Source organism: Podarcis cretensis (genome assembly GCF_951804945.1).
Source record: "Podarcis cretensis genome assembly, chromosome: 11".
NCBI classification, from domain to species: domain Eukaryota; kingdom Metazoa; phylum Chordata; class Lepidosauria; order Squamata; family Lacertidae; genus Podarcis; species Podarcis cretensis.
Genome location: NC_137180.1, coordinates 3682525 through 3710033, shown reverse-complemented (window position 1 = coordinate 3710033; position 27509 = coordinate 3682525). Strand labels below are relative to the sequence as shown.

The 27509-nt window shown below is 42.9% G+C and overlaps 1 protein-coding gene and 2 long non-coding RNA genes across 4 annotated transcripts in view; all 3 read right to left on the bottom strand.

Moving 5' to 3' along the window:
• Window positions 1–34: 34 nt before the first annotated feature.
• On the bottom strand, window positions 35–5875 carry LOC307227096. The gene is made up of 3 exons (XR_013843805.1): window positions 5174–5875; window positions 2636–2794; window positions 35–424 (listed from the first exon to the last, which is right to left on the bottom strand). It is a non-coding gene; the product is annotated as an uncharacterized lncRNA (long non-coding RNA).
• Window positions 5876–5994: 119 nt separating this feature from the next.
• Window positions 5995–6828, bottom strand: LOC307227103. Its single transcript, XR_013843812.1, has 2 exons — window positions 6592–6828; window positions 5995–6298 (listed from the first exon to the last, which is right to left on the bottom strand). It is a non-coding gene; the product is annotated as an uncharacterized lncRNA (long non-coding RNA).
• Window positions 6829–13142: 6314 nt separating this feature from the next.
• Window positions 13143–27509, bottom strand: part of OSTF1 (osteoclast stimulating factor 1) — a 33330-nt gene continuing 18963 nt past the window's right edge. For both annotated transcript variants that reach the window (XM_079996168.1, XM_079996169.1), the window contains exons 3-10: window positions 24726–24776; window positions 24552–24615; window positions 23127–23180; window positions 19263–19370; window positions 17981–18030; window positions 17771–17849; window positions 15550–15648; window positions 13143–14757 (exon numbers count right to left, since the gene is read on the bottom strand). In XM_079996168.1, the coding sequence (XP_079852294.1) occupies window positions 14699–14757; window positions 15550–15648; window positions 17771–17849; window positions 17981–18030; window positions 19263–19370; window positions 23127–23180; window positions 24552–24615; window positions 24726–24776 (564 nt within the window). In that variant the 3' untranslated portion in view covers window positions 13143–14698. The remainder of the gene's footprint in view (window positions 14758–15549; window positions 15649–17770; window positions 17850–17980; window positions 18031–19262; window positions 19371–23126; window positions 23181–24551; window positions 24616–24725; window positions 24777–27509) is intronic.

The following is a 27509-nucleotide window of genomic DNA, read 5'->3' as shown; positions in this document are numbered from 1 at the left end:
CCCCACGCTACGCCACTGCTTGGATGTGGAATCCCTGGGTAAAGACGGGTGGAACAGACCTGTCTGCAGTGCCAGATTTTGCTCTTTGTCAGGGAGATGTATTCTGCCACTACATTTTCCATTTGGTGTAGACAACCTGGAGCCAGAGAACTCTTCCCCCACTTGCCAGGAATAATTTTTATCATTCATATTGGTAGGTTATATTTTTATCATATAGTTTTAGTGTGTTGTTGCCTTACACCCAAGTTCAAAGAATGATGCCAGTTAAGAACTGAAATAAAACAGGAATGTTCCATAGTATTGTGATGGCAGTGACCAAGGACCAGGTGATCCCTGTTGTAGATATCAGCAGAAGCCTGGTTGTGGTTATGGGATTCCAGCCACTTGTTGGCATGGGAAAGTGATATTTATTCCTCGTAGATATCTGGAATTAACCCAAGGACAACCAAGGCACTTTTATTTTTATCATTTTGGACTCAGAAATTGATTATATTTATACTGTCAATGACCATGCTAAGGAACCCTGCATTAAAACAAGCTTGCATTGCAACCCTATGTATCTTTACTTAAAAATAAACTGCACTGAGTTCAGTGGGAATTGCTCCCAGTCCCAGGTAAGTGTGCTTGGGATTTCAGCCTTAACAGCAATTAAATTAAATGAGCAGAAGATAGACTGTACTAGTCAGACTGCGTTAAGAGATTGCATAAATTGATGGCTTGAGTTGAGGCAAAATTCATTCCCTCTGTGTATTTAACTTTTTTCCCCACCTGGCTTATTATTATGACAAAGGGATGATCTCCCAACCCCAAAAATCAATAAGAACTTTCTTACTGACATCAGTGAGGAAAAGATCAAGCCCAAATGCCACATTCAAATAAGCTTTACCCTTCACTGCAGCTGTGGTGTTGGGACAGCTGGCAGTACTTCCTTATTCTGAAATGTGAAGACAGATCAAAGACCAACCAATCCATCTTCAGCTTAGTTCACAGCACCATCGACAACTGTTTATTTGACCCCATTGGCCTAACTCTTCCAGGACCATGTGGAGAACAGCTGCTTCTGTGCCACATATTTGACACTGAGGGACATTTCAGGAGGAAGGGCCACTGCAGCAGTTGAAACTCAACACTGTCAGAAATTGACTTACCAGGCAGCAAAATACCACTTGTTTTCTCCAGCAAAATATCTTCTGTTCTTCCTTGTTTTTATATTAATATTATCACAAAGTAATATTTGTGCGAAGTATCAAGGTGCAGAAAAGCACATGTTTCTACACACCTTGTATTTTTCTCTCAAGTATTGCCCACCCTGCAGGGGCAGCTGGGTGCACAAGCACCATCTCTGCGGGGCCATGGGTGCCCAGGCACCCACAAAAATTTCCGTGAGGGGGCTGGCTCTGGCAGGCCCTCCCCTGTCTGTATCGGGCTCTGGTGGGCCCTCCTGTTGCAGCAGCAGACTCTGTTGGAGCCCATCGCAGCAGAGGGAGGGCCTGACAGAGCTTGTCCTAGCGTGTGACCCACAGGATGTCACAGGCATGTGCCGGCAACCTACAATGTTGGGTGGAACCCAGTGCGCCTGGCTGGGTACGCTTGCCCCAGGCCTCAGAGGGCTAAGCCAGCTGGGGGTCCTTGCCAGGGGCCTGCCAGACATACGCTGTCTTGCCAAGAATGCCCCCCCCCCCCGCAATACATGCCCTTGGAGAAGGGCCAATGCCTCTGGCTATAGGACATGTTGAAGCACATACTGTTCATTACCTTCCAGCTATTCTGAGTTAAGAAAGGATCTCTAGTTTTTAAAAGACAGACTGGGAAAGACTTCTGCCTGAGACCCTGGAAAATGGCTGTCATTTGGAATGGACAGATCCAGGCTAGATGAGCCAGTGGTCTGATTCAGTATAAGTCAGCTTCATATGAAGAAAGGGAAGGGAGGGATGGGAGGAGAACAAAGGAGCAGAAGGACTGGGGAAATGGGGGGGGGGGGGCTGGGCTGAGAGGAAAAGGGGAGAGAGCAAGGGGGGGGGGTGGAAGTGGAAATGACAGCTTCCCTCCTTCCTGCCCCCAGAAACCCCCACACCCTGCCTGTGTAATTTTATGAGCCTTCATCTTACAGGATTATCAGATGGTGCCCCTCTGGAGTGCTGGATTTATAGTTCATTAAATGAAGTTGAGGATGGAGCAGGGCAGCCAATGCTGGTCTTCTTCCCATGATGTAGCTATACATCAATGCGCTCTGCATTCATGGCTCAAGCCTGAAATCTCCTCTTTCTTGACAGACCTTGAGCTTCTGGCTATTATTTTTATATTTTGTTGCTCAGCCATGCATAAAAGAAGAGAAACTTTGTTAAAAAGAAGTTCTAGCGTCAGCAAGCTTTTCCCCAAGCTGGCCTTAGTGGCTAATAGAAAACTACCAGCCAGAAACTCTAGCAATGGAGGAAAGAGACATTGATGCAATGTAGATATGTCCTGCATTGCAACTAATAGGAGTTAAAACCAGAGGTGCTAGAGGTGTAAACTTCAACTTCCCTCATTATTTTTTTACCTTTTATTCTAAAATTTAGGAGACGGAACCCCCACCTCCACACACAGATGCAAAACAAGCTGGTTTCCCCCACACAGTTAATTTGGGAAAACTCACCTGAATGCACCTTGCCTTTGTTGATCCTGGGAAATAGCGCAGAATAAGGAGGTGATTAAGTGATGAATTGGTGCAGCAATAAAACTGCCAGCACAATTGCAAAGCTTAGCAGGGTCCAGTATGGTTTCAAATTGGATGGAAGACCACATGTTGAGGTTCCTGCATTGAAAGGGATTAGACTAGATGACCCGTATAGTTACTTCCAACTCTACAATTCTATTATTCTAAAATTCTAATTGAACTGGACTCTTCCACAGTATATATGTTTAGAATTTGACCTGACATACTTTTTAGCTTCCAACACTGCTCTTCATATTATACTTTTTACAAACTTCTGCATGGCATTTTCCTCATGAAGTCTATAGCGTTCTATTTGAATGGGCTGTGATGTTCCAAGCCAGCTTCCTGTAGTGAGTGCCAATCTGTCTGAAATCTAGCAGCCCCACTTTTCCCCCTGGGCTCCTTTTCCCATCAGTTGATGTGAAAAATACTGCATATGAACCCAATTTATCCATCTTGCACAAGAAAGATGTAGTAGCAATGCTATAAATTCTGTCGGCATAGTTCTCAGCTGGTAAGGTGAATTGATTTTCCATTTGCCTGTCTTGGAGAGCTTATTTCCTTGAAAAGACACAAGTCTGGTTGCAACCATGGAAAGCAGTAAATAGGGGGGGGGGCTTTTTTCATTCTTGTTATATAGCTGGATCAGTTTCTGTGACAAGATTCTTTTATATGTGTGTGCAGTGGGGAGAGTACACAGAGCTTAAATATTACATGGAGAGTTTGGATATTGCCAGCAGTGCAAAAGTATCTGCTACCTATTGAACTAAATTTGCAGAGTAACATCTTACGTTAGTCATACTCAGAGAAGACCCATTGTAATGAGTGAACAAGGAACGTCTGTTTATTGCAAGGGGCCCCAGGTTCCCTGATGTAAAGCGTATGTAAGGTTATAATGGACCTTGCAGCCTCTGACAACAGAAGTAAGAATTTTAATAATTTCCTAAACCCTGAGTAACTTGCACACCTCTCTGTTGGATCTTGCCCTGCTCCCTTTTCAAGAGCTTGCTGGAAGTTCAACAAGCATGAGGCAAACCACCATCACAATTTGCTTGCTGCATCACTAAGGCTGCACTCCTGTATTCACTTACCTGGGAGTAAGCTCCATTGAATTCAGTGGGGCTTACTTCTGAGCAGAATTTAATTTAATTTAATTTAAAGCTGAAACCATATTGTACTATTTTAACATGCCACAGGAGTACAAATAGACAAAACTGAAATAAAACAACTTTGGCAGATTATCAAAAGGTGAGATTTAAATGTTGCTATTAGTGACCTCTAGTGTTTGGAACAAGACTCTCCAGACTACCAACCAACATTAAGAACTACTGTATTTTTTGCTCTATAAGACTCACTTTTTCCCTCCTAAAAAGTAAGGGGAAATGCGTGTGCGTCTTATGGAGCGAATGCAGGCTGTGCAGCTATCACAGAAGCCAGAACAGCAAGAGGGATTGCTGCTTTCACTGTGCAGTGATCCCGCTTGCTGTTCCGGCTTCTGAGATTCAGAATATTTTTTTTCTTGTTTTCCTCCTCCAAAAACTAGGTGCGTCTTGTGGTCTGGTGCGTCTTATAGAGCGAAAAATACGGTATATTTTCCTATGTGGGATCGGAAATAAGGACTGCACTGACTTTGATACAAGTTGCTGGCTGTGGAAGTAGAATTTAATGTGCTGTTTTTTACTGACTGCTTCATTTGACTTTATTTTAATTGTATTTGCTTCATTTGACTTTATTTTCATTGTATTTGTATATTGCATTGTGTGATGCTACTATGCACTGCCTTGAAATGCCAGCATAACAGGTAGTAAATAAATAGCTTAATAGATAATAATAATAAAAACTCATGCAGTATAAAACCTTATAAAAATCTTGACTAGTTCAGTACTTAACTTGACAGTAGCAGTTGGGGCTACCATATAGCTGGCAATGAGATCGCTTCCCTAAACGGCCTTGGTCCAGTATACCTGAAGGAGCGTCTCCACCCCTATCGTTCTGCCTGGATGCTGAGGTCCAGCTCCGAGGGCTTTCTGGCGGTTGCCTCATTGCGAGAAGTGAGGCTACAGGGAGCCAGACAGAGGGCCTTCTCAGTAGTGGCACCTGTCCTGTGGAACGCCTTCCCATCAGATGTCAAGGAAATAAGCAGCTATCTTATCGTTAAAAGACATCTGAAGGCAGCCCTGCTTAGGGAAGCTTTTAATAGACTTTTTAAAATAGACTATTGTATTTTACTACTCTGCTTTGGAGTCACCCCTTGCCCACCTCCCACCCACTGTGTCCCTGAGCTGCCCTGCTGCCTGCGCTGGGATGTGGATCCCCGCAGAAGCCAGGGCCTGCATGGGGGGGTGGGCTGGTTGGGCCCTCTTTGAATTTTGCACTCAGGGCCAAGGCCCGTGGGACTCCCCCACACTACGCCATTGTGTTGCGGGAAGCAATTGTTAGCCTACACTTTCCAGTATACTTTCCTATCACTTTCATTACCTCAGAAAGACTGTTGCCTTTTAAAAAAGCAGGTTTGTTGTACAAGAGCTCCAAAACCACTTTAGTTGTCCCAGCTGAATTTGCTGGTGTGCTGTTGAATCCCACCCACAAAATAGCAACATTCTGGAAGCATCCTGAGGTAAACTGTCAGGATCATATCTGACATAGACCAGAGAGACCTATTTTGGAGGAAAAGTCTTCCAGGCCCCACAGAAAACCCCACTTCAGCTGAAGACCTGGAGGAACCACAATAGTCTCCAGCCTGAAGAAGTCCATTGGAAGGATGTCTCCCTTGGCTCCTCCAAGGAATCCCTCAGCATCCCTTGGTCCCCCATGATCTCCCACAGGTCTCTGGACTGAACGTGGCCATGGGCATGACAAGACAGCCAGCGTTGCCAGAGCAGTGCCTGTTGGACTGTCAGGAGACGCTTTTGCTAGGGGTCTGCTTGGGAAGAAGGGTCTAAAGAGGATGCAAGCTATGAGCCAGGACAGGACGAGGCAAAGGAGGAGATGGCAGGAACTAGAGAAGTCTCTCTGTCTCCTTGAGGCCTTTGCTGAGTTAACAGCTCAGTTTTGACCTCATTCAGCTCCTGCCTCCAGCTGAGGTACTGGCAGTGCCATGGACATAATGTAGCTTTTCTATTTAAGGAATTGACAAAAGATGAGCTATATGCTGCTGTTTTTCAGCGGCCTCTAGTGGCTAAAAGAAGCATCTGCCAACTACCAAAATTAAGAATCATATTTTCCACAGAAAATATGTTAAACTAAAATGATAGAACTGAATAATGCTATTGACCAGAACACTAAAAGGCAATCATATATGTGACCACTCATCATATTTTATTACAGTCAAAGACCAGCTCGAAAAGCACAACTGGGACAGCTTTCACAAGAATAAAATATACATGTAAAGCAATGTACAACAGCTTAAAGATTAAAATCTAAGATAAGTACATATACACATAAAGACCTAAAAATTTGGGCTACCATACAAATTGGCCCTGACACCCTGGAGGTTGACTTCGACTGTTTTCCTAGCGAAAGAATGTGTTTTGGGGGGTGGTCTGCTCCTGCAAATCTGCGTGCAGAATATGGCGACCATCCAGGTCGTCTTGTGGTCTTTGCCTAAGAGGAGAAAATTGAGTTTAGTCTTTTCTGGAAGGTCAGCAAGCCTCAGTAGCTGGGGGTCAATGATATCTCTGCATGCCTCGTCATAAAAGGGACATCTAAAAAATAAATGTTCGGGGCCTCCTATTTCCCCTACTGGGCAGGCACAAAGTCTCTGAGCATACGGGACTTTTCCAAATGCTCCTTCCAAAACCGGCGAGGGTAAGGCCCAGCTTCTGGCTAGAGTAAAAGCCCTTCTCATGTTTCTTGATACGAGAAAATAGAGGTCTTCTGCCAGGGCCGCAACATACTTCTCATTTTCTATGATTATACAATCGGGGGACCTCAAGCAGTCCTGTTGTCTCTCTGTGTCCATGATTCTTTGCCTGACCACAGACCTTGCTTGGCCCAGGCCCAAGTTTAGAAGGGCTTGTGGCGCAAAGCCCAATTTCTGGAGAGTGCTCAGAACTGCTGTCTGCCAGCCAGACTTGAACCAGTCGCATAGAATCAGTGGGGCTATTCCTCGGGGGAGCAATTTCAGTGTCAGCCAGTTATACAGGTGAAACTCGGAAATTTAGAATATCGTGGAAAAGTTCATTTATTTCAGTAATTCAACTTAAAAGGTGAAACTAATGTATGAGATAGACTCATGACATACAAAGCAATATATGTCAAGCCTTTATTTGTTATAATTGTGATGATTATGGTGTACAGCTGATGAAAACCTCAAATTAACAATCTCAGAAAATTAGATTATTAAATGAAATCAGCAAAACAAGGGCTGCAAATAGAGCAATATTGGACCTCTGGGAAGTAGAAGCATGCATATGTACTCAGTACTTGGTTTGGGCCCCTTTTGCATCAATTACTGCCTCAATGTGGCGTGGCATGGATGCTATCAGCCTGTGGCACTGCTGAGGTGTTATGGATGTTCAACGTCCCCATACATAGATTGGAAAAAGGCGACCCATCGGTCAGGTGGAAAATGTGAGGATAAGGGGGAGGCAGCTTTGTGCAAGCCAGACGTAACCAGTTTCCAAAATAATGTCTTTTTTTTTGCTTTTGCCACAATAATTAGTTCGGACCAGCACTTTCTGCTATAAACGTTCTTTTGGCAGGTTATCAGGGCTTTGTATTCTTTTTTTTTAGGACACGAACGGAGAGATAAGTTTGCTGCCTAGCATGGTTATCAGATGTCAGGGTGGCTTTATAAGCATTTTGCAAGGCTTTCTTGGCCTGCAAACAGGTGTGATCAAACCAGGGTTTATTTACTGTTATAGGTTTAGTTCGTGTCTTCTCTGAGGTGTTAAAGAGGTGGGGTTTTAAACGATGGAGCAGGCGCTCGTATTCAAAAAGTGGGTCCTCTGGGTTAGAATTGTTCCCAGAGCCATTTGAGTGTGCACAGATTTTCAGAAGCTAAAATCTCCTTCAGTTTGTTGTCAAGTGTGGGGGTCTATTTGAACTGGCATCCAGGCTGCTCTACAGCGGTAATCTCTGTGGGGTATACTGTTTTAAGAAAGATTGTCTTGTTTTTGAGGGATACCTGCAGGTATAAGGGGAAGTGATCCCCCTTCTACATATGGAAGCACTTGTAATCGCACAGTTTTTGCTAGTAATTAGCTATCAAACAGCATGTAGTCAATTGTACTGGTTTTTGACCCTGACAAGAAAGTATATTCCCCAGGAATATCTCCACTAGTGCAGCCATTTAGAATGTATAAATTTAGCTGCCATGAAAATTTGAAGAGACAGGCACCAGCATAATTTGAGTGCTGGTCCTTTGATAACCTTGGTTGCTGTCAAACTTCTAGGCCAGACACATCAGAAAACCCAATTTTATACCTGTATTTACATGCTAAACTGTAATCATCTGGCCCTATCCTTGCATTTAGGTCTATGTGACCACTCACACCTTTATTGTCAATCTATGCTCTCAAGGTGAAAGCTGTAAATTAAAGGTCATTATTCTAATATTGGGAGGCGGCAGTGCCTTCTTAACTCAGCTCTTGGTAACCTGTTATTTTTATAAAATAAAATAAAAAAGCAGATAAGCACTTCAGATACTGTACATTACAATTTAGTCCCTGTTTCCATTTCAGTGTATAGTGTTTTGCATTCCAGTTAGGAAATCTGTATTTTTCACACTTTATTTTCAAGAAAACCATAGCTGCTGTGTCTAGCTGCTAGTGAATAACATGATTTGAGCTGGCTGATATGTTGGTCCACAAACTGGAGCTCAGTGCTAACAAGGCAGGTTCTGTGTGTTTGTCTGTTTAGGGAGACACTGCTCAACCTGCTGTGGCTGGAGTTGCACTGCCCAAAAGGATTAAGTTCCCAGTCTGGGGGGAGTACTCCTGGACCCAGTCTTGCTGTGGGAGGTCCTTGTGGCCTCTGTGGCAAGCAGTATTTTCATCAGTTTAGACTTGTGCACCCGCAGCAGCCATTCCTGGACAAAGAGTCTCACCGCAGTTAGTCGTGTCCTGGTAACATTTAGGCATGACTTCTGTAATGCAGTGTACATGGGGCTGCCTTTAAAGTCTGTTCAGAAAATACAGTTGATTCTGACTACAGCTGCTAGTTTGCTGTCTGTGCCTGGTCACTTTGAAATGTTGCTGGTTGTTAAAGAACTGCTCCAGCTGACAGACCACTTCTGAGTGGCAGGCCAAATACTGGTGCCTCCCATTAAAGCAAGGATGGGTGACCTGTGCCCTCCAGGTGTTGCAGAGTTTCCACCACCTCTGGCTGAGGAGAGGTGGCCTCCAACAGCATCCTTATGCCCTCAGGTTCTCCTTGAAGCCCTTTATGCTCTGAAGGAGCCCATGCTTCCATTTCAACCTGCCTCTGTATTGAGAGATGTTTTGAGGCTTTTCTGTAGGTGCCGCTAAAGTTAAGTTCACCATATATGAACTTTCCTCTCCAGGGAATTTCTGTCACCAACATTGTTGTCCTTGCAGTGCCAGGCAAGGATCTAAAAATAAAACAAAAGCCTAATCCTTTAAATGCATTCCTGTTTCACAATATTGCAATGCTTTTTGTATTTTATAAAGTTTTTTTTAAGAAGTTCCTGGAAGCACTGCTGCGAAGTGTGTGTGTAATAAATCAACAACAGCTGAGTGAAAACGTATCTGCTGTAGGTGCTTACTCTGCATTGCTTTTGAACTACCTTTAGCTGTCATGTTTGTGTACAGTTTTTAAAGCTGCCCATCTCCCCATTTAAGTAAACAACCTTGAGACACATGTGTATGAATATATAAATTAATGGAAAAAAAATAAAAAATACTACTCATTCAATATACACAATGGGACTGGCTTATGAGTATACAAGTTAATTTTTTCCTTGCATTTTTTGCTGGCAGAAGAGGAAGAGCTGCTTGTGGGATTTTCTGCCTCTGAAGCCAGAATAACCTGACCAGCCTTTAGTATTATGCAACTTGGAGTGGGGCTGCTATTGGCTCTTCTTCCTCTGTCAGCAAAATGTCTTGAACCAAACAGCTCAAGGAAAGGATGCCATGTCTCACTGAACTCTCAGACTCTGTGTGGACATATGTTTTTAAAGCAATGACTGGTATCTTTAAAAAAATTGATAATTCTGTTTACAACAGTTTACTGTGTATTTATGTCAGTCAGTCAAACATTTCCATTGTATCCTACAATTAAATGTTTGCTGAGAAAGTGTAGAGATGAAAGGTGTTTCCCTCCTGGCAGACCATAAGTGCCTAACTTGCAGGTTGGTTACTCTATAATAAATACTATATACTAAAACTGCATAATTTTGGTGTTAAACTTAAGTGCTGGGATTCCAGTGAAACAAGTGATGTGATGCCAGCATTGCATGTCTACTTTTGCTGCAGTATAAACAAAGAGGAACCATTATTGCTGTTTACTGTGACTTTGGGGGGTAATTTGCTGACTTGCTCATGTATTTGCTCCAGGTTCAGGTTCTTCACAGTCAAGCATTTGCATCCAAGTTTAAATTTACTTCACAATAAAAGTGAAGTAAAAAAAATGTGTAAGTGCTTTGGTGTTCTAATGCTAATACAGTGGTACCTCTAGATTCGAACGGGATCCGTTCCGGAGCCCCGTTCGCATCTAAAAGCAAACGTAACCTGTGTCCGTGTGTCTGCGTGCGTGGGTCACGTGCATGGGTCATTTTGAGCGTCTGCGCATGCGCAAGCTGTGAAACCCAGAAGTAACGCACTCCGTTACTTCTGGGTTGCCGCGGAGCGCAACTCGAACGTGCTCATCCCGAAGCACATTCAACCTGAGGTATGACTGTAAGACCAAGGAAGTAGAACACGGCATGTGCAGCAGATCTGGAGGCAAACTTCTCTTTTATGGGATTGTGCAGGCATCCTCAAACTGGCTGGTTGGGCACTATGTGATTTGCTATTCCACTAGTTATTCAAAATGGCAGAATGGGCCCTTACTCATATTAATTCTCAATGCTGTCACAGCAGAGCCTGGGTGTCTGGTGCTACTACGGTACTTTGGATACATGAGGTATATGAATTTGAATGTTCAAACATAAAAGTCCCAGTCAAGCTGGTCAGCCATGGTAAAGTTGCAACCCTATGTCTGGGTTCTTGGAATTAAACCCTTTTGAATATGGGCCTATGGGACTCACCTCCAAAGAAAGAAGCACAGGACTGAGCCACACATTTCAATGAATGCAGTAAGAATTGCAGATCAGATGAATGTGATGTGGTAGTTCTGTGATTAGAATTCCCAGCATATTTTTCTCTTCAAAAAGCAGCCCTGGATTAGGACCATGGCGCAAGAGGAGGAGAGAACCCTTCCTCCCTGCACTGTTTTCCTGCTGAAAATCTGTTATTTTCCATGTCTGTATACTCATGCATTTCCTAATGAACACACCATAGGTGATTTATGGTACTGCAATTACTTATTTGCTGTTGAGCTTGCATATTATTGACATGGTTATACCAACCTGTCAGGCTTTTTTTATTTAAATGAAATGGGAAATAAATAAATAAATCCATGCCTACTCTAGCTTTTCCAGACCCTACTTTGGGGTCCATTGCTATGCCATGTCTTCCAGGTAGGATGTAGATTCAAGGTCCTGGTATTAATATTCAATGCTTGGGACCAGGAAAACTAAAATATTATCTAATTCCTTCAATATACAACAGATAACTGTGTTCTGCAAAAGAGGGGCCTCCTTTAGCTCCCATCTTATCTGGAGGCCCCATCTATATGAAGTAGGAATTGGGCCTTGAGTGTGGCGGCAAACATGCTTTGGAACAGCATCTCACTGAACATCAGATACACACCATTTCAGTCATCTTTTCAGACCTTCCTCTTTCAACAAGCCTTTTTATTGGAGATTTCTTCATCTGTCTTCTTGGTAGTGGCGCCCTGTGGAACGCCCTCCCACCAAATGTCAAAGAAATAAACAACTATCTGACTTTTAGAAGACATCTGAAGGCAGCCCTGCTTAGGGAAGCTTTTAATATTTGATGAATTATTGTATTTTACTATTTTGCTGGAAGCAGCCCAGAGTGGCTGGGGAAACCCAGCCAGGTGGGCGGGTTTCCCCGCCCACCTGGGCGGGGAAATATATAATGATGATGATGATGATGATGATTAGACTTGAAATTGTTTTATATATGAAATTGTGTGTGTGTGTGTGTGTGTGTGTGTATTCTAAATTGTTACAGGTAGGTAGCCGTGTTGTTCTGCCATAGTCAAAACAAAATAAAAGAAAAAAAATTCCTTCCACTAGCACCTTAAAGACCAACTAAGTTAGTTCTAGGTATGAGCTTTCGTGTGCATGCACACTTCTTCTTCAGAAGAAGTGTGCATGCACACACTTCCTTCTGAAGAAGTGTGCATGCACACGAAAGCTTATACCTAGAACTAACTTAGTTGGTCTTTAAGGTGCTACTGGAAGGAATTTTTTTTCTTTTATTTTGTTTATTCTAAATTGATATGTTTAATAGGAAGTAAGTCACAAAGGGAAGTAAATAACAAATTGCTTGTGAAATCTTTCTAGTCTAGGCCACCATTTTTCAGTTGGATGCTTGTCAACAGTACCCTGAGCCCTGGAAAAATGAGTAAGAAATAAGTAATGAATACAGTTAAAGAGAAATTCAGCACAGATCACTGCCTAATATGAGGGTGATGCCCTATAACTGGGAGTGACACAACCATAACTTGGTCAATATCTATATTCCCAAGTATAGGTTTTTGGGAAGAATGTCAAGGTGAAATATTGACTGTATTTATCTCATCAGCCTTTGTTTTGTTTAGAGTAACTTTTTAAAAGTAACAGATATTCATGGTAAAATAAATTATGTTGTGCAAATAAACCCTTAATAAATATCCTTCAGGGGAGATCTGCTAGGTAATATGAAAAACTGACTGACTGCAATGAAATGAAATTGCTTGTATGCACTTCTTACAGCTCAAAGTATTATCTTCAGTATGCAGATAAGGCAGGAACATAAAATGAAAACCTCATAAAATGCAGAATACTAATCCAGGGGGCTGCGTCTGGAGTGGAAAGAGCCTTGTAAAGTAAGCCAAAAAATGTAAGAACTTAATTACGTGTGCAAAAGAGGGGAAGAATTCATTTCAGTGCAGTGTGAATTTTCTGGTAGTCATAATTTAATGTGAAACAACAATTAAGCCCTGCAGTAAAGTTTGCATCAAAATTATAATGTAGGAATATTTTTAAAAAACAGATTTATGATTGCAAGTTCCTCACTCCCATTTTGTGGGCATCTTCACTAGTCTAACTATGTTGAGACTGCAGCTGCAATCTCCCAAGCATTAGTGCCATAAAGTCCTATTAATTCCAACCCAGGCAAAAGCTTGCATTCTCAAGGAGGAAATGTAATCTAAGTTTCAAAGCATTTAAAATATTTATTCAATATTATTTCTGAATATACTTTTGGTTTGTGGCATCCCACCAATAAATGATTTCAGAAACACACCAGCTCTTGAGGTGAAATACTTTAGGGCAGGGGGAACAGAAATGCACAAAAAGAGCAAGAATCTCTGGCAGAGAAGAGGAAGAACACCCCTTGCCTCCATGGGACAGATATGAACACAAAAGAACAATGATTTAAAGAATAAGTTCCTTGTCTATATAAATTCCCTGATTGGACTGGGTGGTAATCCTTCTGCACACTTATCCTGTGCTGGATGGGGAACCTTGTGAATGAAGACTTGTGCACCTTCTCTTGGGTCAGCTGCTGGGACTGTGCATGCAGCAGAATGGTTGCTTGGGAGGGGAAGCAAAGAGGGGCTGGATATAACCCCACACACACATTCCACCTCCCATTTAACTGCTCCCATTTAACTGCATGATTATGAAAAGGGTTTAGAAGTGAGCCGTAAAGATTAATGGGCAAAGGAGCATCCTCTCCCACCCACTGAAATGCTTTTAAATCACACAGACACACACACACACACACACCACACAGCAGGGACTTTATGAAGCTCATGTGAGGAGGGTCAGGTGAGAGAAATCCCTCCTGCACTCTCAGTCATTTCAGAGGAAAATAAGGCCATCCTTTGTTCTCTGGGTGATCATTACAGGAGTTGGGAATTGGGCTCAAATGGAACCAGAGTCTGATTTCTCCCTACAGTCATTCCAAGGGGAAATGGAGACATAAGCTTCCATTCACCCTCTAAGCAACCACTTTGTTGCTTCCTGTGCTGGCTAATGCAACAGGCCTTGCTCCTTTCTCTCATCCAGTATGACTCACTCCCTGTTCCTGTACAAGGCTAGATTTGCACACAACTGCCATGGGTAATCCCAAGCGACCACAGAAAATGTGTATAACCAGAACCAGTTTGTGGGAAACTGGAATATCTCTTCAACTCCAGTCCCCTTAAGGGTATGTTCCTGATATAAAGTATTTTCATTCCATGACTCCAGTTTGGGCTCTCAGTGTATAAACACGCACGGAACCAACACCTATACACGTGTGTGTGTGTGTGTGTGTGTGTGTAAATAAAATACACATAAACATGCACACAGGTGAATATGTGTTGTAAGGAAAACCAACCACTCTTCTACCTGATATATTTCTTTCTGTAAAAGTAAAATAAAACTAGCATGGTGTAGCATTAAAGATGGCCATTTGCCTGCAAAAAACCCAATGTCTGCAGAGATATATTAACACTTCTTCTTAAAGGGCAAAGTCTACTTCCAGTGCATAATGGGAAAAGCCATCAAACATGCTCTCACCTAGCCAATTTATTTAAAAGCAACTAGAGAATTTTTGGACCTTAAGTACTGGGAAGGGGCATATTTTGACCCTGTGGAGGGGATAGGTATGATGTTGCATTGCTACGTATATGAGAAAAGTACACTTTTTGTAGTCAGAGGAAGAATTTGAGAAAGGTGGAGGCACAAAAAGCTGAACATTTTTAAGACAGTATTGAGGCAGTTCAGTCGGAGTCTTCATCATCAAGGTATTCATCTGCATTGCTTAAGGTTCGCATTATGTCTAGAAGAAAGAGCAACAAACATTTTAACAATGTAAATTTAGGGTGCAACCCAACAGCTAAGCCAGAGGAATAAGAAGCAGTCGCAGTCCCAATACGCAGAAGGTGTTCCAATGGCTGTGGTGGAGGAAAGGGGCATGTTGGGGTGTCCAAGAGCAAAAAGAATTGACTTCCTCTCCTCGGTGATGTGAATGGGAAGGTCAATTTACAACATGGAAAAGGGCAGGAGTGTGGCTGGGTAGAGGAGCGACACAAACCACCACTCCTCCTCCTCCCCCTTGGACTGGAGTGAGTGAACAGGGCATATAGCAAGTGGTAGCATTGCTCTGACATGGATTCAATCACCCCAACAACACTGCTCTGTCAAGAGCAGGGCCAGTCATTTTGAGTGTTTTCAAAATCTGTTACCAGAGCTGTCACCTCTTGTGCATCAAATTTCTAGCAAGACAATTGCGGGATGTTTTGTATCCCTCTATATTATTAAAATAATTGCAATAATTAAAAAGGCTTACTCCCGCAACAGCTTAGCATTCCTCCATAGCTACAATCACGACTCTCTGTGGCTCTCTGCGTACCTGAGAACTTATTATTCTTGGAGCTTTGCGAAAAGGAGTGCCTTCTGTAGGGTTTCATCACAACTTGTCCTAGGTCACTGTCTTTAAGCAGAAATGCATTTTCTAACTGCCTCACATAATCCCACTTTCAGCAACAATTATGGGGATATTCATAAGTCGCTTACTGATGCAGCATATTGGAAAATACATCAAAAAAGGTAAAAAACCAACAACCCTCACCTTGTCCTTGTTTCTTTTTAAGCAGGGAAGCACATGCTGCATTAGTAGCCATGTCAAAAGCCAATTTCTTCTCATTATTTCTTAAATCTGTTCTAGCACCTTTGTGAAAACAAAATAGAGGACACCACAATTAGAAATTCAGAGGTGAAACTATCAGGTCAGGAGTGTCTCACCTGTGGTCCTCCCGATGGAGCTTCTGTACTTTCAGCTCCCATCAGCTTCAGCCAATTTTTCAGTGGCCAGGGATGATGGGAGTTGTAGTTCAGCAGCATCTGGAGGACCACAGCTTAGTCACCCCTGTGTTAGCCACATATATTTGCTATTATTAGCAACTTTCCTCTAAAATGAAACTAGTTTTCCATTCTAACTTCCAATGCAAAATCTCTATCCTAATAGAGATTGTAAGGAACAGAATGATGTTACTTTGCCATCTACGAAGAATCAGAGCACAAGTGCTCATGACTTTCATTTTTAAACGGAAGTTCAGATTGCTTGTTGGTGGGGAATGAGTGTATCTTTTTGTATAAAATGTGCACTAGGGGCAGAATTCAACACAGCACTCAATGTAGAATTGGGGGAGGGGAGGAGGTCCACTCATGCAACAAGATTTTTCCATCCTCTCCTCACCTCATACGTCTCTTCAACCTGTTCTGCATTTCCCCCCCAACCCCCCAGAGCAGAGTTGGGGGCATGGAAGAAGGTAAGAGATAAAAAGTCCCGTGTGCAAGTGAATGTCATTATGCACACACAACAACACAGATGAATCCTGCCCCAGTGTAAAATATCACCACAGCAAACACCTCCGTATCAGTGGAATAATTCCTCACATAACTGAGAAGGTGGCTTTCATAATTCAGAACACAGCTGGTCCTACCCTAAGAAGGAAGAAGAACAGGCTATGGAAGGAACCATATTGTAGGGCTTCATGGGACACAAAACTCCACTAACAAAGGTGGTATTCAGATGGCTAATGAACACAGCAAGGAAAGTTGCAGATTTGCTACTGCACTCTTTTTCTGTGGGTGCAGCGTTCTAAGTCAGGGGCAGCCGATTCCCTTTTGCCACCTGAGGCGGAAGTGGAATGTGCTGCTCCCGCCCCCCTTCTGCCATGCTCCCCACGTCTGCCATGTACCAGAACACCCCCTGCTTGCCCAAACTCAGCAAGAGGGAGGCATTCTGGAAGTGGTGGAAGCGATGGGGCAAGCAGGGCGCCTCCTTCTGCCCTTCCACTGCCTAAGGCAGGTGCTTCATCCCACCTCATTGGTGGGCCAGCTCTGCTCTGAGTAATTTCTTGAAGGTCTAATAATAATAACAACAATAATACCCCACCCATCTGGCTGGGTTCCCCCAGCCACTCTGGGTGGCTTACAGCATATATAAAAACATAGTATTATGTAATACTTGATAATGAGCTAGGACAGAATAATATGAGCACAGAGAGCTTGATCCAAATCTCTTTGACATAAGGGGCAAACAGTGAAGTATTGTACATGTCTACACAAACTTATCTTCTTGAGTTCAGTGGTGTTTACTTTCAGATAAGTGGCCATACAACTGCAAACCAAGAGAACTCCGAAGATCTTGTCAATCCATGGAAAATCTGGATTTTTCTTTCGCAATATATTGTTGTATTATATATTATAATTATTATAATATAGAATACATAATTCAACTAGTATGCCAAGTGAGAAATTAATAACTGCATTATAGAAGATAAAATGAGGCCAAAAAAACAGCTCGTTCACAGTATACATTGTGAGCTGGGTATGCAAATGTGTGCCTATGGCTCAGTTCAGATGTGCATATCTTGGCTTAATAAACTGAGGAATGTATGAGCCTTGTGCTCAACATGTTTCATCTTATCACCAATTCTCCTTTCTCAGTGTGCTACTATTAACCCTGCAAGACTTCAATTAACCATAGCTTTGTATTTTGTCAGTACCAGGAAATTATGGTTACGAGGATAACAACAACTTTAAAAGCAATTGTGATTCAAGATCCTAGCTCAGTGCTGCCAGCCATAGTTTCCCAGTTCAGATGTAACATTAATGGTTCATGACAACAAGAAGTGTTGAATCATTGTGTGGCAAGAAAGTGGAATGGAAAGGGAAGGTATGGGGACACGCAAGCAGGCATAAAACTCGTGCATTTCTCAGATATACACATCTCGCCAGGGCCCATGTTTATGACGTTACAGGAATGTCTTGGTAAATACAATTACCTTTTGCCAGCAGTGTTTCTACGATATCTGCATAACCCTTCCATGCAGCAGCATGCAAAGCTGTGTCCCCCAGTTTATTCTGTGGATGCAGAAGTGGGGAAACTCATCAAGGTTAAAATGTGGCAACAGAAGTTTAGATCATGTCAATGGTAATCAATCACCATTATCACAAACCAATTCTGGAAAGCCATTCAATGTGTGATTACTTACCTGTTGGTTTAGTTCTACATTTGGCTGCGTCAATAATACTTCCACTATATCTGCATAAAGTGAAAAAATTGGGAGTGGGGATATCATGAGAAATTGGAAGTTGCTTTGTTATATTCAGAATGTAGCAGGAAAGTCAGGATCTAGACTCAATCAGCTCAAAACGTGAGCTGTGAAAGTTGAATTAACTTAAGAGAACTAATCTGTATGAAAGCTGATACAATCTCTTTTTAAAACCCACATTCTTAATTCAGGATCACCTTTCATTTCTTTTGTTTTCTGCTTTGCCATTATTAAGAGCACATGATTTTAGATCCATATTTATTTCCAGAGGGATTGCTGTGTTGAGTCTCTTCCAGCCAAAACAATGAAACTTTGTGGCAACTCAAAGGCTATTAAATTTATTATGGCACCAGATTTTGTGGTCCACTTATCAGGTGAGTTGCGGGTATATCTATAACTATAAAAACACACACACATGGTTGGCAAAGTGTGCGAGTGGGTAGAGAGGCAGGATGGAATCAGTAAGGTCAGGAGGAAATGAAGAAGTACAGAGAGTGATATCATAGAAGAATCATAGAATTATAGAGCTGGAAGAGACCCCAAGATTCATCTCATTCAAACCCTGCAATGCAGGAATCTCAACAAGTGGTTCCCCATCCAATTTGAAACCTTACTGGACACTGCCTAGCTTTGCAAATGTGCAGCCAGTTTTCTTCCTGCATCACTCTGCAGGAATTCCTTGAGATTGGCTGCCAATAAGAGCAGACCCTACTGGGCTGTATTGATGGACAAGCTGTCTGACTTGCAGCAAGGAAGCTTACTCCCCTCCCCCCCTGTTTTTTTAGTATTTCTGAGCTGCCGCACCGTAAAATATCAGGGCAGTGTGCAACGATTAAGACATGAAACACCATTAAAAAAAACACCATATAATCATTAAAGTGACTGGCTAAATAAATTTTAAAAATACAGAATAAAACAGTTTACAAAGGCCTGACAGCATAAAAAGGACCTCAAGAGTAAGGCTCGAAAGTGAGAAGTGAGATGGCTTCTGCAGGAAGAGATGGGGGCCACACGGAACCCACAACGCTTCATGTCTGGCTCTAGCTGAGGCCAGTCCAATCTTATTTCTTAATTTCCCTCCCTCTTCCTAATTTAAATGGTATCATGCAAGAATTCAGACCATTACTGATTGCAGTAGAAGAGGAAATACTAGTTGGTCCATTAACCCAGTGATGAAAGCTCCAAGAAGGAAGGTCTTCCTCTTCATTCACTTCTCATGTACCTTTGTGTCCACCATGGCATGCCCAGTACAAGGCTGTGCTCCCAGCTTTGTCTAAGCCATTGACGCCAACTCTGTTGTCCAAACACTCCCTCAGCCAGCTCAGGTTTCCTGAAACAGAAAAAAAAAATATTTTTCATAGAACATAATGGAGTTGTTTTTCTTGGCGGAGGTGGGTAGAGGGAGGAAATAAATTATTAAGCTAAATCATACTGAGAACGATGAGTCTCCCTGGTATGCAATGCATTTCAGCTCATCAACAACAACAACAGCCCCAGATGCTACCAAATCACATTATTGTTGCATGAATGAAAATGTTGTGCAAATTTTACTTCCATTCAATATTCTGTTTGGGAGACAACAGTCTTTTTAACAAGCAAGCTGCTTAGCTTTTAACAGCCTATACAGTGCCTATGCATTGCTCACATTATCACCTGTCCAGTAAAGAAAAACTTGTATGATGCAAGTCAAAATTATAACCAAGAATGACAGTTCTACCTGAATCTATTTTGATTACAGTTCGAGTTCTTCCAAATTTTGTAAAAGTGTATTGCTTGCTAACCAGCTCACCTGAAAGTCAGTTCCACTGGACTTACTTCTGAATAGACATGCAGAGATTTGCACTGTAAGGATTCAAAATATAAGTATGCACATTGCTTGTTTGGCCAGTTTACAAGAGCACCAGTCCAGTAGCTTCTGTACCCATGTGGCTGCTCAGTATGAGCTGAGGGTTTCCCTTTTACATATTGTCCTGGTTTGCACATGTGAAAAGGATCATGGGGTCTTGGTGGACCCCAAGCTGGACATGAGTCAACAGTGTGATGCAGGAGCAAAAAAAGCTAACACTATTCTAAACTTCATCAAGAGAAGCAGAGTGTCCAGCTCAAGGGAAGTCATAGCCCCGCTCTATTCTGCCTTAGTCAGACCCTGCCTGGAATACTGTGTCCACTTCTGGGCACCACAATTTGAGAAGGATGCTGACAAGCTGGAAGGTGTGCAGAGGAGGGCAACCAAGATGAGCAAGGGTCTGGAAACTAAGCCTTATGAGTAGTGCTTGAAGGAGCTGGGTATGTTTAGCCTGGAAAAGAGGAGACTGAGAGGAGATATGACAGCCATCTTCAAAGATCTTAAGGGCTGTCACATGGAGGAGGGAGCATGCTTGTTTTCTTCTGCTCTGGAGGGTAGGACTTCAACCAATGGCTTCAAGTAGCAAGAAAGGAGATTCCAACTAAACATCAGGAATAACTTCCTGACAGTAAGAGGTGTTCAGCAGTGGGACAGACTCCCACGAGAGGTGGTGGACTCTCCTTCCTTGGAGGTTTTAAGCAGAGGTTGGGTGGCCATCTGTCCTGGTGCTTTAGCTGAAATTCCTGCATTGCAGGGGCTGGACTAGATGACCCTTGGATCCCTCCCAACTCTAAGATTCTGTGATTCTATATTCACAGTAAGCCAAATCAGGGTTTAGCTTGCACATGTGAGGATGGGTATTCCCAGGAAGGATGACAGCCACTTTGCTCTCCCTGGTTGTTTTGCGGCTGCGCTGCACTGAGCTAAGCCACGGCTTGGCTCTGCATATTGTCTGAACCTGGTCTTGTGGGTTTAGCTTTCTCTAGACTAACCATGAGCTGTAACAAAGGTTTGGTCTTGGATTCCTGCTCATTCGTCTGGTGTTGGATAGCATGCTAAGTCAAGCCATGGCTTAGCTCAGTGCAAAGCAACAGTGAGACAGCCAGGGAGGACGGAAGTGGCTGCGTCTTCCTTGGGGAGCCTGGGCCTTGGCTTAGTATGACGTGTGAAGCTGGCCATGGAGGAGGCACCTGCAGTGGCGCCCACAGCTAGGTTCTGAATACATCAATTTAAACCACTAGGGGCCTTAACTACTACTAAAAGGTAAAGGTACCCCTGCCCGTACGGGCCAGTCGTGTCCGACTCTAGGGTTGTGCGCCCATCTCACTCAAGAGGTCGGGGGCCAGCGCTGTCTGAAGACACTTCCGGGTCACGTGGCCAGCGTGACGAAGCTGATCTGGCAAGCCAGCACCAGCGCAGCACATGGAAACGCCGTTTTCCTTCCCGCTATAAAGCGGTACCTATTTATCTACTTGCACTTAGGGGTGCTTTTGAGCTGCTAGGTGGGCAGGAGCTGGGACCGAAGGACGGGAGCTCACCCCGCCGTGGGGATTCAAACCGCCGACCATGTGATCGGCAAGCCCTAGGCACTGAGGTTTTACCCACAGCGCCACCCGCGTCCCTTAACTACTACTACTAAGACTGAAATGCTATATACATTTACCTTGAGGTACCATATATACTCGTGTATAAGCCGACTTTTTCAGCACATTTTTTATTCTGAAAAAGCCCCCCTTGGCTTGTACTTGAGTGAGGGTCCCACTTACCCAGGAGTCACCAAACTTTTTGGGGTGGGGGCCGGTTGACTGTCCCCCAGACTGCATGGCGGGCTGGACCATGTGTGTGTGCGCGCGTGCGTGCGTGCGTGCGTGCAAGGAATCCAGTTTTGAAGGATTTTAACTCTTGTGTTTTAGCTTGGCTGCTGATTGAGCTAAGGCTTTTGGACTTTTAAAGTTATTGTTGATACCATATTGTTTTTGTTGACCCTCTTTTCCACTTACAGAGCTAATTTACTGTTATTCTTCGAAGTAAATATTCAAAAACATTTAACCTACTGACGCCTCAATTAATGTAATTATATTGGTATCTATTTTTATTTTTGAAATTTACCAGTAGCTGCTGCATTTCGCACCCTAGGCTTATACTCGAGTCAATAAGTTTTCCAGTTTTTTGTGCTAAAATGAGGTGCTTTGGCTTATATTCGGGTTGGCTTATACTCAAGTATATATGGTAAGTTTCACTGGACGCAATGGCCCTTACTTCTGAGTACACATACACAGGGTTAGAAGGAATCCTCATTGAACTAAGTGGCAGTTACTTCTAAATAAAAATGCATTGAAAGCTGAAATCTTTCCTGGTTTGCATCTGTATTAGAATTGCTTTTTAGGATATTTTTAGTGTTTTTATCACTTGTTTGCCACCTTCCTTTGAGAGGAAGGGTGGGAGATAAATGAAATAAATAAATAAAGCATTGAATTAGGGAGATTTCCATTTTTAAAATTATATTTATGAAGTGTAAAAACAAAACAAAAAACCACAGGGGTTACTATATTATTAAAGTGTTATTGTATTCTGTGTATACAGTGTGATTATAACCTGGACTAATGTCATTACATCACATTGATTTGTTAAAGCTATTAAACTATTCATCACCATATACCCACATTTGTATACCATCATTATCAAACCAATTATTTAATATTAATTAATTAATTTGAAAATGTGTATTTAAATCTAGATTTTCAAGAGAGCTTACAAAAGAGAACCATAAAACAAATATAAAACAGATCAAAAACATTAGAAATAAAAGCAATTATCATAGTAATAGTTAAAAATACAATTTTTTTCTATCCAGTTATTTGATCTGAAACCATTATTCCTTTCCCAGTACTAAAAGAATTAATCTATTGTGCCTATTTCTTTCTGCAAATAAATATATTTATTCTGCAAATCAAGACTATTTGTCCAAAATACTCAAGTCATGCAACAAACAATTAAACCCTCTCTCTTAGAAATAAAATGCCTTTATTGTCCGACACAGACTTCCCACTCTCATAGCTTTCATATTTTAAAGAAACTCCAACAACCCAATCTATTTCATCCCCCAAAACAATGGGAAGAGAACCGATGAACTGCTTCTGTGGCAATCCAGCTCTCTTTAGTGCAGCCATGAGCTTGTAACTGAATACAAGCCCGGGGGGGGGGGGGATCCGATATACTGCAAACTTCATCTGTACCCACCTCTCTTGGCAGCTTCATGTAGTGGGTTGTCAATGGATTCTGCTTGTTCAGCCACTAAAACAAAAGCAAAAACACACGTCATCTTAAACAGGTGACTCCTTTGACTCCTGCACCTTGCTGGATGGGCCCCAGGTAACTGAGAGCCGTTAATTTCCTTCTTCCTTTTATGCACTAATATGTTTAATATTTATCAAAGGCCATGGATGTAAAATATATATATTAAACTCCTTATTGTATGCACTATTGTATTCCCAAGTTTCAAAACGCGGAAAACTTGCCTGTGCCAAACAGAGCTCATCGCAAAGCTTCCTTCAATTTAATGCTGGGGAAGCTCTGTATCTACAGCGCCCAAGGTGGCCACACAGGACAGAAGAAAGGGCATGCGGAAGAGGTGATCTCTGTAGGCATAGCTTGTCATGCATGTTATACATGCTGAAATTGTCTTGATCGAGACAACACGGCGGCTCAGAAGTGGCACTGTGCTGCCCTTCCGGCAGCAAGACATACCATGTCTGAGCCTCTTTCCAAAGCTCTTCCGGGTTTGGAGGATGTTCTGTCTGATGGAGAAGCAGGCCGCCTCCTAAAAGGAAAGGAAAGCACTCCCACTGTTGCATCCAGGCAGCCCCACCCCCCTCCCCCCAATAAAGCGGCAGCAACATGGGCTGTTGGAAGGCTAGCACTGCAGCGCCGCCCGACTGAGGTGAGCCCTTTCTGAGCAGAAGGATGCTTAAAGTCTGCTGTGCATGCAGAGCTCCACAAAGAAGGCCTTGGATCTGGGCCAAAAATACTGAGGGAGCTGTGACTATTCTTGGGGTCTTGAAGATTTCTCAGGACTTAGGCAAATCTACAATTCCCAGGGAGTTGTAAATGACACATCCAGCTTATAAATCCTACTTAGTTGTGAATATTCTTCTATGCTTCAGCAAGACAAGAAACATGTTTAGCTTTTTTTTTTTTTTTAAATATATCTGATGTCTCTCCAGCACTGTGCAGAAGTCTTTTTATTTTCCCAACATTTATGTTGATCTGTTTTATTCTGTCTCATATAATCTTTATGCTATTTTTTAGAGACTTATCCTTTTCAGCATTATCATCATTGAAGGTTGCGACATACATTTTAATAAAAAATAAATACATTAAAAGGCATCCACTTGTGGGGTTTTTTGCTTCTGTCTGTCCAGCAGGTGGCACACAAGAGAACACGGATGCATTCTTCCAGTTAAAAGGTGTGTTCTCAAAGCAGCTCTCTGCCATGAAACCATTTTTAATGCCCGGTTCTGGCATCACATTAGAAGTAAGATACTATATTTCTTTGTATCTGGATCAGAGACAACCCCTTAAAAATTACAAGCTGCATACATCCTTATAGTCCACATCTGTGGTGGAGAGATATATCTTGAAAGGTAAAGCAAATCTGGAATATACCATAGTTGCTGGGGATTAGTCCAGTTCTTCCTTTACAGGTTCCCTTCCACCAATTTGTGTCACTCTGGAGGGAAAAGAAAGCAATGCTGAAACAGGGAACAATGACTCCACTTGAGATGTACTCTGTTTATTTAGCACGGTCCAGTTGTTAACATTTGTGTTTGATGAACTCACCATATCCGAAATGTAGATAATATCTCCTTCTTCAAAATACAGTTCATCTGGCTGGAACAATAAAGAGGGTGTTTGAGTTTGCAGACCAATTTAAAGCACATTTTAGAAGAATATCATTGTTGCAGCCTTGCCTAAAAACATTTTAGGATTTATCTTCTTCATTCAGTTTGAGGAAGAGGTACAAACCATCAATCAAATGGAAACAGGGCCATGTGAGTATACACCAACTCAAAACTCCACAGAAGGTCTGCTTGTGTCTTTGGCAGAGTTTATATTTAAAAGGCTGAGGTCTGTAAGAGACATTTCTGCTTTTCTTGCTAAGAGCATCGTTCCCTTCCACGGTTCCTTGCTCACAGGAAGGGAAACAGAGGCAAGGCTGACACCAAATCAGCCATCTTCTGAGCCCCAGCCAACAGGGTCTGCCATTTAAATTCTCCCCCAATGCCTCAACAGTGTTGCTCCTGAGCATTGTGGGAAATCTTAAATAGCAGGCAGCTTGCAGCCAGGTGAAAAGGGAGCCAGGGAGGACAGGCAGCCCCAGTTTAAAGGGGGGACCAGTACTCCTGGTGGGCCTGAACAGAGAATCAAACAGGAAAGAATTCTGAATTCAATGAACTGCATTCTTAGCAACTTCTTTTACTTTTGAACCTTTCCATGCTTTCTACCCGGCACTAGACAGCCTTCGCTGAAATCTCCTATAAAGCCTGTGAGCAAAAACAAGGTCACCACAGTCTTGGCCCCATAAGACATGCACTGAGGCAGTGAAGAGCTTATCTTGTACTGGGGAAGTGGAAGCTGAGAGCCCTGGCAAGCTGGAAAACGGGAAGGGAAGAAAGGGAGAGGAGCAGGAAGTTTGCTTCTGCCTCGAAAAATGGCTGTGGTGTCTCTGCCCCAAGTGGCAAGGCAGCCACAGGGAAAGGAAAGGGAACGGGGCTTTTGCTGTCCCTGTTGCCACCTGCTGGCTTGCCAGGGAATAATAAACCAGCTAACAGCTACTGAAGAGGCCAAACTACATGATACAGGAGATCTGGGATTGGTTCACTTTACTGTACCTAAGATTTCACCCATTTTTACTGGAGTTGTGGGGCTGAGAAGTGGGTGCCCCAAAGCTCCTGTCTGCACTGCAGTGGGAAGCATGTGTGTGTGTGTGTGTGTGTGTGTGTGTGTATTGAGCCTGCATTATTTGGAGCAAGGGGTCAGCACATCTGGCTGCTAACCAGAAGGTTGGTGGTTCAAGCCCACCCAGGGATAGCTGTGGGCAGGATTCCTGCACTGCAGGGGGCCAGACTGGATGACCCTCGAGGTTCCTTCCAGCTCTACAATTCTGTGATTCTGTTATTTGCTTTGTGCTGCAGAGTTAATAGCAACTGGGGGAAGCAACTGGGGGAAGGAAGGCAAGGATTAAAACCTTTGCTCCAAACAAATGGGGGGGGGGGCTCAAATCAGGCAATCCAGAGTCACAGGTCTTTTGTGTCATGTGTGCTTTGGCCCCTCCACCTCTGTCCTTGGCATAGGCACTGGCACTGGCAAGCTCAAGACTTTCAGAAATGCAGCATGGCATGCAGGCTCCTTAGCAACCATCATTTCCTGCATCTGAGAGGCTAACAATATAAATAGCACCCTCCTTCTCATCTAAGCCTCTCATAGGGCGCCTCTGAAATATGAAAGACTAATGTCCACCCCAGTCTACCCAGAGCTTTTTTTCTAAAAAAAAATGTTTAGGGGATACTCTCATTTTTCTACTCATATTGAAATACTGCCCCTCTATGAGGCCAAACTTCACAAAATGTTTAGGGGTATTGAGGCATCTAATCATAAGCCTGCATTTTTATTAAAGCTTATATGTTTAATCAGGGCCTGTATCTTAAAAGACCAGTCTTAGAAGACCAGTTGCTTAAAGAGTGTGGTGAAGTATCCAGCGCATTGTATGTGTGAGAAAGTACAGAGCAATTTGTAGCTGACCTGAGTGTGGAGTGAGTAGTACTCCGGTTCCTAGTAAGGCGACTTCACTAGGCGAGAAATCTCACAAAGCGCTTGTGTGAGTGGCTGAGTGGATACTTCACAGGGCCATACAATGGGAGTTGGGGGTTCAAAGGGGGGAAATACACCTCTTGAATGTATGTTAAATAATTTTAAGAAAGCCTTCTCAGGGGCATATGGAGTCAAAATGACGCCAGAGCGCTTGAGAACGTTATGTGAATTAGAATGGCCGAAATACAATACTGGATGGCCATCTCAGGGAACCTTTGATATAAATTTAGTAAGCAAACTTTGGTCTGATATCACCAAAGAAACTGGAGGGTGCCCAGAACAATTTTCATATATAGATTCTTGGCTGAGCACATTAAATAAAAATCCTCCATGGATAAGGGAATGCAAAGTCAAACGATGCAAATTATTGGCTGTAAAAGCCGAAGCTAGGAAAGGAATCTTGCCAAATAAACTCAAACCCATTTTTGAGGGACCAGAGGAAGAGGTGCTTCCACCTCCACCCTATGCTCCACATCGAAGGGAGCCTAATCCAAACACTCCACCAGTTGTAACCCCAAGGCAAGAAACTTGAATGAATAATGGGGGTGGAGTCACAGAGCTTGATTCCTTGATAGATTATGATAAATATCTTCAGGAGGCATTGGAGTCCTATAATAAAGCCCAAGCAGAAGTGGTTATTCCACCTGTGACTCCTAATAGACCTCCATCTACAGTCTCCTTTAGTGGAACAACTGATTGCCTACCCCAAACCCCTGTACATCCAAGTCCTAGAGAAATATTACAGAAGTTACA